The sequence below is a fragment of the Haliotis cracherodii genome, unplaced genomic scaffold (assembly GCF_022045235.1).
Source record: "Haliotis cracherodii isolate W230 unplaced genomic scaffold, xgHalCrac1.p SCAF_10, whole genome shotgun sequence".
NCBI lineage: Eukaryota > Metazoa > Mollusca > Gastropoda > Lepetellida > Haliotidae > Haliotis > Haliotis cracherodii.
This window is the reverse complement of record NW_027266265.1, coordinates 56,083,890-56,101,544: the sequence shown is the minus strand read 5'-3', so window position 1 is coordinate 56,101,544 and position 17,655 is coordinate 56,083,890. Positions and strand designations below refer to the sequence as shown.

The following is a 17,655-nucleotide window of genomic DNA, read 5'->3' as shown; positions in this document are numbered from 1 at the left end:
ACACAGTATACAGACTCTGATCCCACCAGCCTTTGTTTTATCCTCTTAATGCCGAGTGCCAGGCTTTTAGCATTGTTTGACAACCTAGGAACGAACCACCAGCCTTTCACTCTCTGGACAGATGCTCTATCCAGGGCCAACTTTAAAGAGAGAGCTAGTCATGATGAGTTATCTGGTTGTGTGTTCATATGCCGATGTCACTGAATGTTGAATGGCACTCATGTTATCAAACATTGTTCGGTCAAGACTCAATTATTTTGAACGAACTAACACGCAAAGGGCACTTCGCTAGGAATCCAAAGGAAGCTCTGAGATGATCACCAACAGTTCAGATATGTTCTTGTGGAAATGTTTTGATTGTCATGATCCTGGTGTGTTGCAGGTGTTTGCCAAGGAGGAGGAGAGCCTCGAGAGCCTGCTGGAGAGCATCACATCCCTCACCAAGATGCTCCGAGACCCCGACATCACTCCAGGAAAAGGTGAGTGTCATGGTGTCCTGTGTGTTTAGAGAGATCAGTGTCAAAGTTTTTATCACCTTTTTCCTTTGTGGGGTGTTGTTTTTTAATTGTTTGAGGGCAACATATACATATCTTTTCTGGTTTGTTCCCAACAACTGTTTTGTTGTATATTTCTTCATATTTAGCATTTTATTAGCTAATGCAGTTAGAACCTGTTCCGTGGCCATGTGTTGTAGCTACGGACAGTCTTGCATCAAAGCCTTCAGTGACCCCAGCTTCTACCCATTTAGTTTTCAGTCTTCAAAACCTACCCCCTGTGGTGATTCTGAGTAAGAATTAGTCCCAAGTAACCTATGATTGTGGTATGAAGCAGCAATATGGATCGGGAGGTCAGGCTCGGTTGATAGCGAGTCATTGTACCCCAACCGCATGGGTTGTTGATCATGATGCCATTCACTGGTTGTCTGGTCCAAATTGATTGTTAATAGGCTGCAATCATGTGGCTGGAATATTGCTGAGCGCGGCATTAAACGACAAATCAAAATCTGACGTATTCCCCGTAGAATATGTAACACACTGGGACAGAACGTGCTCTCATATGTTGTTTCTTGTAAAACATATGCAGTTGAACCTCGATGTGTCAAACTGGATGTTGTCTCAAACCCCTGATAATTCGAACTTTTCCCCAAGTCTCCATGGCACAAGCCTCATTTACATTTTATTTTCGATTTGACACCTTATAAAATCACGTTGACTCCCAAAAGAAATACTATGAACATGATTAATGCAAGTATTTTCTTGATGTTCCCCATTCAAATGATACGTCATTAAGAAAATGTATTCTGACAGATCTGATGGAACCGGAGCTGTCCCCACCGGAGCCTCTCAGTGTGTTGTTCAACAAGCGAGCTGTGTTCACCGTCAGTGATAGTGATGATAAAAGACTGAGCGCCACCTACTGGCTGGCTAATCCAATCACGGAGGAACCAGACTCGGAGCCGGAACTGGCACGCTGCAACTTGGAGGATCTGTGTTCAAAATATTTCCCGGAATTTGATCTGGAACAAGAACTGAGAAAAGACTCTATGCCGTCTGCTGAAGACATTGTTAAACCTAGGAGACTCAGGTGCTTGATTCACTTCACAGTATCGCAGCAAGTCGTGGCAAAGTGTAGTATCGCAGCAAATAATGGCAAAGTGTAGTATCGCAGCAAGTCATGGCAAAGTGTAGTATCGCAGCAAATAATGGCAAAGAGTAGTATCGCAGTAAGTCATGGCAAAGTGTAGTATCGCAGCAAATAATGGCAAAGTGTAGTATCGCAGCAAATAATTGCAAAGAGTAGTATCGCAGCAAATAATGGCAAAGTGTAGTATCGCAGCAAGTCATGGCAAAGAGTAGTATCGCAGCAAATAATGGCAAAGTGTAGTATCGCAGCAAGTCATGGCAAAGTGTAGTATCGCAGCAAGTCATGGCAAAGTGTAGTATCGCAGCAAATAAGGGCAAAGAGTTGTATTGATCAGTGATTTGTTGCCAGTTTTGTTTCGCAGCGAATATTTGAAAAATATAGCATCATGGGAAAGAATGGGAAAATATTGTATCACATTTAATTGACGTGAATTTTGCTACCCCAACAATCAGTGGCAAAATAGAGTATTGCTATGAATAGGACCATTAATGTCTCATTGAGGAAAAGGGGAATATATAATGTTCAACCATGGCAACTCATTCACTCAGACTATATTATATTCACATCCTCACTTCGTGTGTGTTTTGTTCCCGCCATGTATCAGTGCAATATACAGGCCCCTGTACCCCGGGCATGGGTGGCCCAGGCGTCTAGGGCACCACAATTTGCTGTGCAGAGTTGCATTCCTTGGGCAAACATGTCTTGGTTTGTCAGAACCATACCCATGTCGTTGGTTTCTTAGGCCTGCATCACTTCGGGCTTTCCACCCACACTAAGCTGGTATCAATGTGATATGACTGGAATACTGTTCAAAGCTGCATTGAACAAACTCACTTACTCCCTCTACCTCGGACAAAGTACATCCCCCATATTTGTCGTAAGAAATGATGAGAAGTTATCTCTGATTGTGTTTGGTTGTGTCCTGAAACCTTGTTTTGATGGTTGCTCATGTTATTGCCCACCTGTTTCATGTGTCAAACACTTGGTTGTTGACAGGTCACTGACAGGGCCCCTGCTGTGTGGTGCATCATGGGCAATTTCACTCTCCAGTTGCTCAGATATATACTACTCAAAACAAGTTAAAGAACACCCGATTCTGTCATATTACTTGACTTAATATATCATGCCATAAATGGAGTGACTATGGTCATATGAAAAATCAAATGTTCTTGAATGTCTTTTGAGTAGTATTTATTACAGCGTGTGCCTCGACCTCTCACTCTACTTTTCTCTCTTTGTATCATCTTCAGCAGAATTTAATGTAAATATTTAAATATAATTATTTAGCTTTGTGTAGTCTACCAAACACACCTTGACTTGAGTCTGGCTTCGGCCTAGTTGCTGAAGATTGATATAACCTGTACCCTGTGTATTGTCCTCAGTGTGGCGCTGTCAGTATCTGCAGATTGCAGCTTTAGACAATAGTCACCTCAATCACTCTACAAGGGTACTTTGGAAACGTTACAAAAGACATAGATTTCCACAGAGCAGTGATAGAAACTAACAGTTTTAGACCACAAGTGATAACATATAGCAAAACCCTTAAAAATGGCAAATTTCCACTCGTCCATAGGATACCATAACTAGTGGGCAGTTTGGCAAGGACGACAGGACTAGTGCCAATTTCTAACGCTGCTCAGAGTTGCTATGTGCATGAGTGAACCAAAATCTAATACTATTCATTGTTCTCCTGACAGAGACCGTCGCCGATCTCAGGAAGTGATCAATATTAACCATCGTGGCAGAAGAGGAAACAGACCATTTGGTAAATGCTTTGTTAACTCAACAAAAATTAATTTGAATTCTCATCTCTGTTTTTTTAAATTAACTGATTCACTTCTCCTGCATGTTTCTTTCTGAAGAATATTTTGTATGGTTTTGTTTGAATGTTAAGTTGCACCGATGCGAGGAAGAGGCATAACTCACGGCATGATGGCCTCCAACCGGTCTGACCCGTTCCGGTCTCGACCACCCAACACTAGTCGTCCTCCGTCCATGCATGTTGATGACTTTATCAAGATGGAGAAGAACCAGCGTCACCCTGACAACAACCCCCAGGGCCAGCATATGCACACTGGACCGCCACGCCGAAATGACAAGGTAGGGACACGTACTGTCATTGTGGTGATGTTTTCGTCATCTCTCTCTCTCTCCCTTCCTCCCTCGCCCCACTACTCAGAAGAAGAAGCGATTCATTCATACAACTATAGTTAATATGTCATGGCATGACGGTATTGGTCTTCAAACGGGCTAACACCATATCAGGGATCACCTATTAAGATCACTCTCTCACTCTCTCTTACTCTCTCTCTAAGGCTGGTGACATCATTGTTAAGAGTGTCAGCATTGGTAAAAAAAAATTGTTTTTGTGACATGAAGGAACAAATGAGAGGTCGAGGCCGAGGCTTTGGGGATCGCGGAGGAGGTCGAGGATTCTCCAGCAGAGGGCGCTTCTTCACTCCACCTGGGAACTATGCAAGACGGGACCAGGCACATGGAGGTACAGGGGTCGTGGGCATTGTACTTGTATTGGGGGCGCTGAAACTCTCTCTGCAGTTGTATCTCTCAGGCATGCCAGAACCCGATGATCAAGGGTTCAAATCCCAGTTCACCCTGATTATGTTTTGTCAGAACCATATCATGTGCATTTCATTTCTTGTGCATTTCACCAAAGTTGTAAACATTAGAGCATCACTTTGGGCTTTTCTCCCACATCAAGCAAACACGTCGTGATATGACAATTACTGTTTAAGGTGGCACCAAGCAACTCAGTCACTAGTTGAATAGAGCATATGACACATATGAGTAAACGACTGAAATCATCCTTCATGTTGTTACTAATTCTTTTATTCTCAGCATAAGTAGTGGACACAGTATTCAACAGGATGAGCAGATAGAAAAGTGCCATAATGAGATTTAAAAATCTGTGGTGTAGTGGACAAAAAGCTGTCATTGTAGGAAGTCGAGTGTTGCGTTCTGTGTATTTGCTGGCCAAGTGACTGTGTGTTTTGTCGTCTCCAGCTGGCAACTCCCGTGGTGGTACCAGTTCCTACATGGGCAGACAGAAGTACAACTTTGCCAGTCCCAGGTCCTTCCAGCGAGGAGGGTAAGTGAGACGCGAGCCTGTGCTGCCCTGGGATTGTTGTAAGAGCTGACAAAATATGGTGTCAGATTTATGATAGATGGTTGCAGATAAGCTAACCATGGCCTGATGGAAGTGTTATTGAACCCGTGTTGGATCAGGAGTGGAGGTGGGATGTCATGCGGATTGATCCCCCTCTCCCTTTTAAAGAAACTGAGCAGCCCCTGTAAATGAGAGGCTGCCTAATTTGCTTGATTTGGGGCTCCTCCGCCAAGTGCTTATGACACACTTCCTTCCTGAGATACCTCCTATATATCTTGGGGGAATTCTCTGACATATGATTTGATGGCGTTGAAGGTCATGGTCACTCAGTATGAACTAGGCATAAAGAGGTTTGTGTACAAGATAACTTGAGTATTAGTGATTGAATAGTACTATGAAAGTTGAAGAAACTTAGTATGCATGATATCTAAGACAGTTCTTGATTACATCACCTTTGGGTGACCTTGATATAAGGTCAAGATCATAGAGGTCAAATTTTAAAACATGGTTCAAATTTCTTAAAGATGAATTCAAGAAATAACAAATGTTTTTGCGATCAAACTCATATTATCAAATGTCAAGGTTGCTTGAAGGTCATTACTTCATGAAATGATTTGTACATAGTTTAGTTCAGGAAGTAATGTTAGTATGGTATGGAGACTCCTTATTTGTAACACATTCTCACATTGGAGGTCATGGTCACATGGTGGGAAGTATAAATTCCAAAATGCTTTGTATACGCAATATCTTGAAAGTTTATGATTGGAATATGATGAAACATTATAAACATGATCTCTACACAGTTCACGGCTGAGATTGGAGCTCTGTGTTATTAAACAGAAAGTGCTTACAACTTTGTTTTTAGGTAGCTGGAGGCATAGACTTTTCTGTTTCATAGTTTACTATTTTTTTACTTTTGCATGTCAAAATGGTTCATGATACTGTCTCTGATGGGAAATGGTGGGGATGGGGTTGCTTCTGGTTTTGCATGTGATGTAGACACCTTTCTCCTTCATCTGTCATGTTATTTTACAATGTTCAACTTACAATATGAAATACATCTTGGTACCATTGGTTAACATATGCCAGTCAATTCTGATGAGTAACATCTTGAGTTCCTACATACACAAGGAATTTATCTTACTGACATATTTTAATGACTTACAACAAACTCAAAATTTATAGAAAACAGCTGTTTCATTGAGTGGAGGTTAGCTTGTGCTATGTCACGTGACTTTCAATGACTTGGAGAAAGCATGTCTTTTTTTTATTGAAAGCGGTTTATAAAGGATTTATTCTTGCTCATGGCTAGGTATAAGGGATTTATTCCCCTCTCTGAGAAATTTATTCCCCTCCAAGGCGGGTCACACAGTATTTTATCAAGATCATGTGGACCAATCAGATCTCATCATTCTGACGTGGAGGTAATATAAAGTAAGTTGTAAGTTAACTGATTAATCTCATGTTGTTCCTCTCTGACCCCTGACAGGCATGGTGACCGAGCCAGCCCCACTGACCGCCGCGGTGGGGGCAACAACACCGGGGGGAGCCGGGACTCACGCTTCACCCCACGCGGGGGACGAGGAGGAGGAGGAGGCAACCAGTGGCTTGGGAAAGGGAAGGATGATTCCAGGTAGGGGCTGCATGTCACTCTTCAACACTTTCATCCCATGGGGATTCAAATAAATCTGCAGCATTCTGTGCTGGTCATACAAGACGACTTTATGAATCATGTGGTCAAGCTTGGTTCATTGCGTGTCAACATTTATTTGTTTGTTGATTAATACCACACTCAGCAATATTCCAGCTTCATGATGGTGGTCTGTAAATAATCGAGTCTGGCGAGACAATCCAGTGATTGACATCATGAGCATCGATCTACACAATTGGTATACCATGATATGCATCAACCAAGTGACTGAGCCTTACCACGCGATTCTATTAGTCGCCTCTTTTAGACAAGTATAATTGCTTTTTACGGCAAGCATGGGTTGCTGAAGACCAATTCTACCCTGGATCTTCACGGGAGGCGTGTCATTGTACCCTGATGGCATGGATTGTTGCTGATAATATCAATCACTAGATTGTCTGGTCCAAAGTTGATTATTTACAGGATGCAGTTATGTGCTGTAATATTGCTGAGTGAGGCATTAAATAACAAACAAACAATACTATCTAAAAGCTTTGACATGGAAATGACATATCTTGTATCTAGTATCACACAGATAAACAGTGTGTAATCTTTAATTATTGTCTCACTCATTCAGAAAGCTTGTCTCTACTTGGTGCTTGCTCTTTAGTTTTCTAATAAGATGTTTTAGTTGGAATTGCCATTATGTTTCATGCTTTTGTTCTTAGACCCCAAAAGAGATGTATTCAAGTGCTAGTGATATTACACTGTTAATGTACGATTGTGACATCAGTTGTTGTCAAGTTTCATAACACACTGATTTGACCCAGTGACCTACAGCACAATGATTCACTGTGTCCCCTAGGTGTTCCAACAACCTCTGATCATGGCTTCAAGTAAGAGAGATGTTATTTGCAGTAGCCTCCATTATGTTTTTTTTTATAGCATCAAGATCTTCACATAATCTTCAGATACTGCATCACCAACAGAGTCAAATGTTTCATTATGTTTCAGGTTTTCTGGCAGTTTCCGGGGACGAAGAGATTTCAGTGGAGGCGGAAGACATTTCCGGTCATTTACAAAATAATTGCTTCCGACCTTGTAACCATGGTAACATGGCTTTCCTTCATGATGCCAAGCGTCAACCCTGGATGGTGTCATCAAGCCAGCTGAGGTCACCAGCTTCCTGCAGCTACAGATGTGTAACAATCCTGACTGAAGAAGTGCTAATGTTTTAATTCCAGATATCAGTGTGCTATATTGCCCATGTCGTATGACCTCATTTCACCTGGGCCCTTTTACATAGGAGAAACTTAACATTGCTATATTTTACAAAATTAGAACTCTTCGCAAACTTTGGGCTCCGTGGTTAAATTGCTATAAAATATGGCTCTGCTATCTTGTATTATTGTAGATATTATGTTGAAAAAGCTGTTACGATGTTTACTAGCTGATGAGTCAGTGTGCTTGGTCGGCCTTGGTCTGGAAGAGCTAGTCAACTGCCAGGAATGGTGTTTGGTGCTGTCCAGCTGTATCATAGGGCAGGACTGTATTTAAGTTTGTAATATAATTTCTTTCAAATATTTTATAAAAGTACTATAATTCTGATGTTTTTGAAGACGGAATTAGGAATACATCTGCATTTCAAGACAAAACATTTTGTGGACTATTTGAGTTCCAGTGCTATTATACTCTAGATGTATGATCGTGCCAGGTTGTGTTTGTAACCACTGAGTTTCTGCAGCAGAACGGGGCATGGGTGTCCCAGCTGTCTACAGAGCTCAATCCACTGTGTGACTGATCTGACAGAAAACTATGAGTGTGGGTTCAAATCCCAGAGGGGGCACAGGTGGCCCAGTCGTCTAAGGCGCCGCGTTTCCCTGTGCAGAGTTGCGTCCCTTGGGCACGCCAGAAACCTATGATTGTGGGTTCGAATCCCGGTTCGCCCCGATTATGTTTCTAGGTTTGTCAGCACCATGCTCGTGGGTTTCACTGAAGTGGTAAACGTCTGAGACCTGCATCACTTCAGGCTTTCCTCCCACATTAAGCTGACGCACCGTGATATAACTGGAATACTGTTAAAAGCGGCGTTAAAAACCCAACTCTCTCACTCACTCAAATCCCAGATTTATCCTGATTGCTTCTAGGTTTGTGTGTGTTAGGGTGTCACGAAAGTGATGGCGTCTAAGACCCAAGACTTCCCTCCAACATCAAGCTGACATGCCATTACAAGCAACAAAGCTGTGTTGAGTCGTACTCACGCATCGAGTTTCAGCAACCACAGCCTGCTTGCTGCTTCTTGTATGTGAAGAAGATGCTCTCTCTGACAGACCAGCATACTGTCATGTTTACTATGTAGGTACATATAAATCTACATCATTGTCTGCATGACTGTAATGAAATAGCAGTATTTGTCAAATCTGACTGATTCCATGTCTTTGCTATACGCTGGTTCTGTGACAATGACTTGATAAGCAGAACTATTCTTCTATTGTGCAATTTAGACCATGATATAACTGGAATACTGTTAAAAGTGGTGTCAAACCCTATTCACTCTCTCCATTGTGCAGTGAAATATCAGTTGGACTGCCATGGCAAGGACGGAGATACAGGGCGTCCTCATCTGCATGCAAGCCTCTCCCTGTCATCATACAACCACTGCTTGTACATCACCGGTTCAGACACCTGGTGTCTAATGCCAGTAAATGCCATCTCCTCTTGCCTCCTCAGCTCAGGGCAGGTTTTGTTTTAGGTGTGACTACAACATGACACTGACCTTTATGTTCCATAGGCGATATTGCTTGAGTTAGGCCACCTATCTCCTAGGAGATATCACAACTATATTGCATCTCAATACTTTGCGGACCATTGTGATGTCATCGGTTACAATGACATCACAATCTCTCTTCCACTGAAGATGGTTAGTTCTACTTTCATCGTCAATACAAAAAGTATCACTGTTTACAAACTAAAAAAGTTTGAAAGTTATTTTGGATGATAAATAGAATCTCACCCTCGTGTCTTTTGACATCAAATATATCAACATTGGTTGATAAGAGAGTTATACTTCACAGCAAGTCTCAGAGTTGTGAACTTTGTTGTTATACAACAATTTGATTTGATTGTGTTTGATGTTAAAATACGAGTGAGATTCTCCATATTCGTCTTAAGACTAAGACTGCTTTGAGGAGAGAACCTAGTTGCTCATTTAACAGATGTTTTAAATGATGGCATCCGCTGACCAGAACTGAATACTGGAGAGTGTATATTTTGACGAAATAATATTATATGTGCTTCATAAAATATCAGAATACAATTGAATTACAGATTTTAAAGATGAATCTGATTGATGGAATTGTTTACACACGTGTTGTGTATTTCAGTTAATAGCATGTCGTCACCACCTGTCAAAGTGTATATTATTTTTTATGATGTGTATGATCATATTCTCATATATCATTCATTGCTACAATTTTATTTAAATGCATAGAATTGTAGTGCTTCATGAAGTTTCATGGTGTAATAAAACTAATCACAAATGATATGCATAGTTACAGTGTTACAGCATCAGTGGCCCAGCAGTCCAAGCCACACCGATGTTTGCTGTGCAGAGTTGTGTCCCTTTCATGTACCAGGATTTCCCTATCGTGTTTCTTATCCCAAATTGCCCTGATTATTTTAATCAGCCAACTGAGACGTCTCAGAATTACCCAATTTGGTGATGAAAAACACTCCTTCCAGCAACACTGATGACTGAGGATATCACAGCATACATTCATCCTGTGGGCTGTCTGGATTGGAATTGGTGCCCTGTAGCCTATGCTTGTTGTAAAAGGCATCTAAATGGATTTTGTGGTCCAGGTCAATGACTTCGTAACTGTCTTCCTGGTCTAGTGGATAGGGCGGTTGCTGCAAGAGCTTTATACCAACAGCATTGAAAGATGGTAATTGTTGTTACCTTGCCTGGCGCTCTACATTACAGTGATAGGACTGGTCGGCTCGGAGTCAGTATACTGTGTCAGAGTGGGATATCCATGTTAAACTGTGGCATGGAATTTCAGTCCGCTAGTACTATAAAACTGACATTGGTCTGAACTAGTGGGGCACCCAACACCCAACACACATTTTATATATGTGTAATAATCTTGAACAGAGTATTAAACCCCATTTCAGTTCATCTCACTGATGGCTTGGTTGATTGCTTGGTTGATTGCTTGGTTGATTGCCAGGCTCATCATGCCTGTCATGTAGCCTGACATTTCACCCCTTTTGATTTCACGGAAATGGTAAACGTCTAAGACCTGCATCACTTTGGCTTCCCACATAAAGCTGACAGGCCGTAATATAACTGGAATACTGTTCAAAGCGGTATTGAACCCAATTCACTCCCTCACTCACTCACTCCAAGATAAAAGGATCTTTGATAGTTTCAAGCGGCAGACCTATGTTCGCAGGTTTAAGCGAAATGGTAAACATAAACGATCTGTGTCGTGGAATTTCCCCGCGGTATGCTGATATGCTGTGACATATTGACAGGTGTGTAAAACTCGCCAGCAACCTACTTACACAACTTGATCAGCCTCATGGCTCTGGTAAAATTGTACCCAATCCGTGGTGTGACTGAAATACTTCCCAAAGCAGCATTAACCCAAATCACTCATTCATAGCCGACCATCGTCAATACATCGCGATGTTTATACAAGAAGCGTGGTAGTGTATACAAAACCGCCATCGGCGACAATCCAATATGCCGCCGGATTTCAAGATTTACTGTTGTAATCACGTGGATATTCCGGTATTGGCTTGGAACTATGAAAATGGTCTGACTAGTTTGATTGATAACATACATGTAAATCATGGCCACACGTAGCGTGGAGGTTAAACCACAGGCTCATCGCGCCAAGGACCTTAGCTCCACACTACATGGTTTCAAAATGGGAAAAGCCAATGAGTCCACGCCATAATATGGCAGGATTCCTTAGAATTAAAAACGGCGTAAAACCACACTCACTCACACAGACACCACAAACCAAAACCTGCATAACCATCAAAGAGAATATTTTTAATAACATGTATGGCATAACAGAATTTGATGCCCCCGACTCAATTTGAAACCGAAGGTGCCTCAGTCAGTCATATCATATACCAGTTGACGCCACTTGATAGCAAGCCAAGTACTATACACATATATCTACCATCTATCGTATTAAATATAATATGAATCATCGTTGGCTGTAAGTAACACTACTCTGCTCATTCGGTTCACTGTGCAGACAGCGCTCGTTATATTCCGGTGGATGATCTAGGTAATGTTATCTAACCAGTATATCCTAAACGTCCCACGTGACCACGATCTGGGGAGGTAATCGCTGCTTCCTGTAGACACGACAATGCATCATCCTGACCGACTCTTCCTTCTCCCAAATATGCCCGCGTTCGTTGTTACATGATGCACGCTTAGGTCACAATATTGCAATTATTTAGATTTTCATCCGAAAACCGTGCGAGGCGGGGTCATGTCTAAAGTTTGTTTAATCTTTTCAAAACAAACTGTTCAAGATGTATGTGTTCCTTGGCTGTCGCGTGGTGTAATTCACTGATTCGTGGAGTGAGTGAGTATGGTTTTACGCCGGTTTTAGCGATATTCTACATATGGTACCCAGGTGGGGAATCGTACCCGGGACTTCCGGGTGACGAGCGGACGCTCTAACCTCTCGGCTACCCCACCGCCCCCATGATACATGGATGTTTGTATACTGTGTGTTTCGTCAACTAAGGGGCGGACCATTTGATATCTAGCGGGGCCCGGGTGTTTTTAAAAAACAACCAAAAAAAACAAAGCTCATAATTTTGTGAAAATATAAACTCAGCCTCCATCTGCTCAAAAGGCAAAGAAACTCGGCTTCAATAAAAAAAAAAGTCTCGACCGCAATATGACCATCTTCATTTCGTGAGCAAAGCCATAATAAAATGTAGCCTATTGCAGTTGGCGATGCATCAGTTGTGAAGATGAAGGGTTTGTTTTGGTTGGGATATGCAAGGATGGGGATCTTTTGGGGGTTTGCTTGAGATTTTCAATTGCCTGTTGGCAATTGTTGGACCATTCGAAAGACGCGTCTTTTTTTCAGAAGGTTGTATAGAAGGGAGGCGATGCCAGAAAAAGTTGCTACAAATTTGCGATAATACAAGGCCAAACCTAAGACAATTTAAGGACGTCATGGACTAATAGGGGATGGGATCTATGTGACTGAATCTATTTTTGAAGGATCGACATAATTGCCGTCTTTGCTGAAAATATGCCCCAAGTAAATGCCATAGGAGCATTTTTGAGGCCGAAAGGGATGCGATTCCACTCCAAAACACCATCGGGTGTAATGAAGGCCGACTTGTATTTGTATCTGGATGGAGTGGTATTTGCCAAAAGCCACTAGCACAATCAAGGACACTAGAAATATTGGCATGGCTGTCGCCCATGTCTGGCATCAACGACATCTTTAAGACGTGGTAGAGGGGAAAATCTAGGCTAAGTAACTGCTCTGAGGCATCTATAATCCACGGCAAAGCGGTAAGAACTTCCCGCTTTTTAACCATGACAACGGGAGAGTGCCATTCAGAAGAACTGGGCTGAATGATATTGGCTCCTAACATTTCTTGCACCTTTCTGGAACATTCTTTCCTAATGGCTGCGTTTTGCTTATCAATTGGGAGTCTAATGCGTCTGGCGTTACCTGTTTCTATTTTATGATGATGTAAGAGAGTATGTCCTAATCCTGACCAATCTGAGGCAAAATCTGATTTTTGTGATTGGAGACATGCATTTAACTGTATGCTTGTACTTTCAATATTGTCACTATTTTTAAAACACTTTTGAGGACAAAAGCTCCATGACGTTCAGGGGTAGTGTTACAGTGCAGACCACTTCAATAGGTTCCTTTGAAACGTCATTTATCCAAAATACCTAATTGTTTCAATATGTTTCCTAAGTGCACAGAAATTCTATCTCCTGTTTTCTTTGTTTAACGCCGAACTCGGCAACATTCCAGCTTTATGACAGCAGTCTGTAAATAGATGTAAGATCCGGGGTAGAATAGGCCTTCAGCAACCCATGCTTGCCGTAAAAATCGACTATGCTTGTTGTAAGAGGCGACTAACGGGATCGGGTGGTCAGGCTCGCTGACATGGTTGATGAATGTCATCGTACCCCTATTGTGTAGATCGATGCTCATGATGTCAATCTCTGGATTGTCTGGTCCAGTCTCGATTATTTACAGAACGCCGTCATATAGCTGGAATACTGCTTAGTGCGCCGTTAAACAACAAACAGACAAACGTGAGTGGAATTATACTTCACCTCAACTCAACTTTCCTGCAATCTTGATTCCAGACAGATCAACATTTAGAAAGTGATGAAAAGGAAAAACTATATTACCAGCAAGTTTTAACCTTTTCCCGACATTACTCTTTTGCTAAACCAATTCTCATGATCTGGTTGAATCTGGAGATAATGGATCCTCCAATTACAGAGACAATGGTACAAATCCACGCACAGTACTAACTATACACCGTCTAGACGTGAATAGAAAGTATCTGCCAAATTCCAGAGTCTAGTACCTCTTAAAATGTTTAAGGCTGTCGATGAAAGACACTTTGAAATAAATCAGGTAATTACCGTAAGATATGCTGGTCGTGAAATGGCTACCAGATTTTAGAGCCTGGCATCTCTTTAAGACAGTCGATAAAAGTCAGATTTAAAATAAAATCCTGTTATTGACGCAAATTTAAGTGTTTGGCTACACAATAGGAATTTCTGTACGGCTGTTGGGGATTCTGTGTTGAAAGCCGTTTGAATACCGGATCTGTACGATGAAACAACATGATCAAGGTACGTCAAGTTATTACGTTTCCATTCCAATAATAATACAAGCTTCAGCTGACATTTAGCTAACATTCACCGCAGAGTAATCCCTTCCGACATAGAAATTGATTTGCAAATTGCACACATGATTTATATTCGTGTGACATTTGCCAACTCAACATCTGCCCACCTATAGTTATCGTTATACAGAGGACCCCGTTATAACCTGATACTGGGAGCCAAGGATTGCGGTTGTGGATGCTTGGTATTTATACGTGTGCAAGGTCAACACGTTTACAGACAGACACTAAACTCCCTGTGGGGATTTATCTGAATAAATGAGAATCCCTTAGCACAGACATCATGTCAGGGGTCACGGGTGGCCCAGTCGTCCAAGGCGCTGGAGTTGTGTCCCTTTGGCGTACCAGAAACCTGTCAAGGTGGTTTCGAATCCCGATTCGACGCAGATTATGGTTCTAGGTTTGTCAGCACAATGCCTGAGCGTGTGGGTTTCACCAAAGTGGTAAACATCTAAGACCTTCATCACTTCAGGCTCTCTCCCACATAAAGCTGGTCCCTACGTGATATCACTGAAATCATGTTGAAAGCGGCGTTAAACCTCCTCACTCACACTATTCTAAGTTGCTGTACGTGATATTATTGACACTATGTGAAGTCTATTTAAGGGATCGCTTCAAACGTCCGATGCCTCAAAAGATTCACTGACATAGACTTTCTTGAAGGAGTCCAACATTTATCCAACCTTAGAACCATTCCTTAATCTACCTGAGTTATGCCTTCCTTAATTATGTGTGTCTCATAGCAACACTCAGCTTTATGGAGGGCGATGGTCGGTCGGGGGGAAAAAACGCCACAACACACAATTATAAACTGGCCTTGGTTGAGAATACACCTGACAGGCAGTCGATTATTCAAGATGAGATATGTGCAACAATTTCATCGCCATTGTGCGCACGCTATGTATATATCGCAGCTGTAACTGTATCGATGTCGAGAATTGTAATGACGAACGAACATAGACTGTATATTAGTTGAAATGACCAAAGAATTATTTTATAAAACACAATTTTCGTTAAAAAGAATTCCAGGGCGGGAGGGAAAAAAATTCAAGCTGGAGAATTGAAAGATACAAAAGCGCGTGACGGTAATTGAGGACCAGTTTTAGATGAGAAACGCGCGCGCGCGCACGCAAGCACACACGGTCCATTTATGATGCCCCCTTGGAAAAGTCCTAAATACATGTACCCAGTAAAACCCTTCTCACTCTATCACACAAAACTAGAACAATAGTCGTTTACAGTGGCTGGCCATTAAATATTCAGGAGTAAACCTATCTGGGGGACCTAAACCTCATGTTCAGAACGCCCGACCTGCCCGGTGAGGGAAAGTTTTGGTGTGTACACCCGGTGTACAACTTATTGTGACCAGCATTTTCGGGAACAAATTATTTTGTTCAACAAGATGCCCCTCCCCCAGGATTTGACATGGATGGGTCCCCTTGAGTTCCACAAAGCCGCGTTGTTCCACCCTCACCCCAGCTGGTGCACAAACTGATTATGTTTGATCGTGTAAATCACATCCCTCGGGTCACGGCTTGAAATCACGTGACACATGTCTGTGCAATAAAGCCGGTTTACATGACATAGTAAATGGCAGCAGACCACTGTTCCGCGAATCTCCCGTGACGATTTCGGCATCTGAGCTAAACACACCAGGTCTGTTCTGAGTCTCAATGGCGGTGTGATTATTTCATTACATCCACAAACCTACGTATCGTGTTCCCTTCCGCAACACTGTTTCTCCCTGAGCGGCTTGTACGTTTTCAAATTTGGTCGTATGTTATTCCCAGCAAGGATAATTGCTGTGTCTGGTGGACGGCTCAGATGAAACTATGTTTAGTATAAACCGCAATGGATGTGTTGATGTGGTCTGATTGTGTTTGGTTCAAGGGCTCTAATTGAGTTATGTTGTGCGCTCTGATTGTGTTGTGTGTTGGGGTGACCTGCTTGCTGTATTGATGCAGTTGGGTTGTTGTGTTGATGCCATCTGGTTGTTGTGTTTTGTGATCTGGTTTGTGTGGTGATATTGCATGGCTTTGTGTTGATGTTGTTTGTTTGTTGTTTTACGCCGCACTCAGCAATATTCCAGCTATATGACGGGTAGTCTGAAAATAATCGAGTCTGGACCACACAATCCAGTGATCGACATCTTAAGCATCGACTTACGCAATATGGGTACGATGACATGCATCTACCAAGTCAGCGAGTCTGACCACCCGATCCCGTTAGTCGCCTCTTATGACAAGCATAGTCGCCTTTTACGGCGAGCATGGGTTGCTGAAGACCTATTTTACCCCGGATCTTCACGGGTCAAACTGTCTCCGCCGTCATATAGCTGGAATACTGCTAAGTGCGGCGTTAAACAACAAATAAACAAACAATAGGAGACAGTTTATCCTCCGTTGTTGGCAGAAATGAGGTATACACTGTGCTTTGAAGACAAAAGCAGACGGAAGCAATCTAGACTGTTTCATAAGTCCATGGCTGCCGATTGTGTTATCTGCCAGTGCTGTCAGAGATCCGAATGTCAAACCAATTCAGACAACCGTGTCTCTGTTCAATTAGGTGGACATTTTAGAACAAAACTCGACAAAGTAGTTTTATAATGAAATCAGAGAACTGCACTTTCATCTCGACGCTGACATTTTACATCTGATCTTTCATTTTGAAATTGTCTGTTTCTGTTTTCTGTTTTCAAACAAACATTGTCCCTTATGCCTCAGACAGTTGATGTAGTCACTAACCTCCTGCCCTATAGCTACGAGCCACTCCCATCCTTGCGTGTGGACATGGTCGCACGCTCTACCGACTGGGTTCCGTCTAAGCGTAAACGGGCTTAGTTAAAAGAATTGTCAACTCGTTGCGTAATGATTTACGAAGATCTCCCCCATGTCACATATATTCCAGATGCTATACAAACATATCGGGACTTACGGTATTTATACAGTATGATTGAACACGTTCAACTGTATCTAGGGTATACTTTAGATGCAAGACGTGTAAATTATTCCTGAGTGATTTTTTAACCGAAGCACTTGAAGTCATACGCACATTCTGATTGGTTTGTCGTATTTTCGCACATAACATTTATCGATAGAGGGTCGAGTCTTCCTGCAGGTTACGGAAGGTGGCGAGTGGTGACGACTGAATCGCTACAGGTTATGACATTTTGTGTGACGACGCTGAGGGGGATGGGTGGTGGGTGGGGGGCACCACACGACCATCTTTAGAACAGGCCTGTGAAGACAGGTTAGAACAGGTCTTCATCAACCCATGCTTGTGGTAAGAGGCGACTAACGGGATCGGGTGGTCAGGCTCACTG

The 17,655-nt window shown here is 42.3% G+C and overlaps 1 protein-coding gene across 1 annotated transcript in view; it reads left to right on the top strand.

The window, feature by feature from the left end:
• The window catches only part of LOC139454549 (protein virilizer homolog), a 44,917-nt gene extending 36,550 nt beyond the window's left edge, over positions 1–8,367 (top strand). Inside the window, exons 34-41 of the mRNA XM_071236333.1 lie at positions 383–479; positions 1,308–1,584; positions 3,342–3,409; positions 3,539–3,744; positions 4,024–4,144; positions 4,666–4,750; positions 6,258–6,401; positions 7,413–8,367. Of these exons, the coding sequence (XP_071092434.1) occupies positions 383–479; positions 1,308–1,584; positions 3,342–3,409; positions 3,539–3,744; positions 4,024–4,144; positions 4,666–4,750; positions 6,258–6,401; positions 7,413–7,485 (1,071 nt within the window). The 3' untranslated portion in view covers positions 7,486–8,367. The remainder of the gene's footprint in view (positions 1–382; positions 480–1,307; positions 1,585–3,341; positions 3,410–3,538; positions 3,745–4,023; positions 4,145–4,665; positions 4,751–6,257; positions 6,402–7,412) is intronic.
• Positions 8,368–17,655: the final 9,288 nt, after the last annotated feature.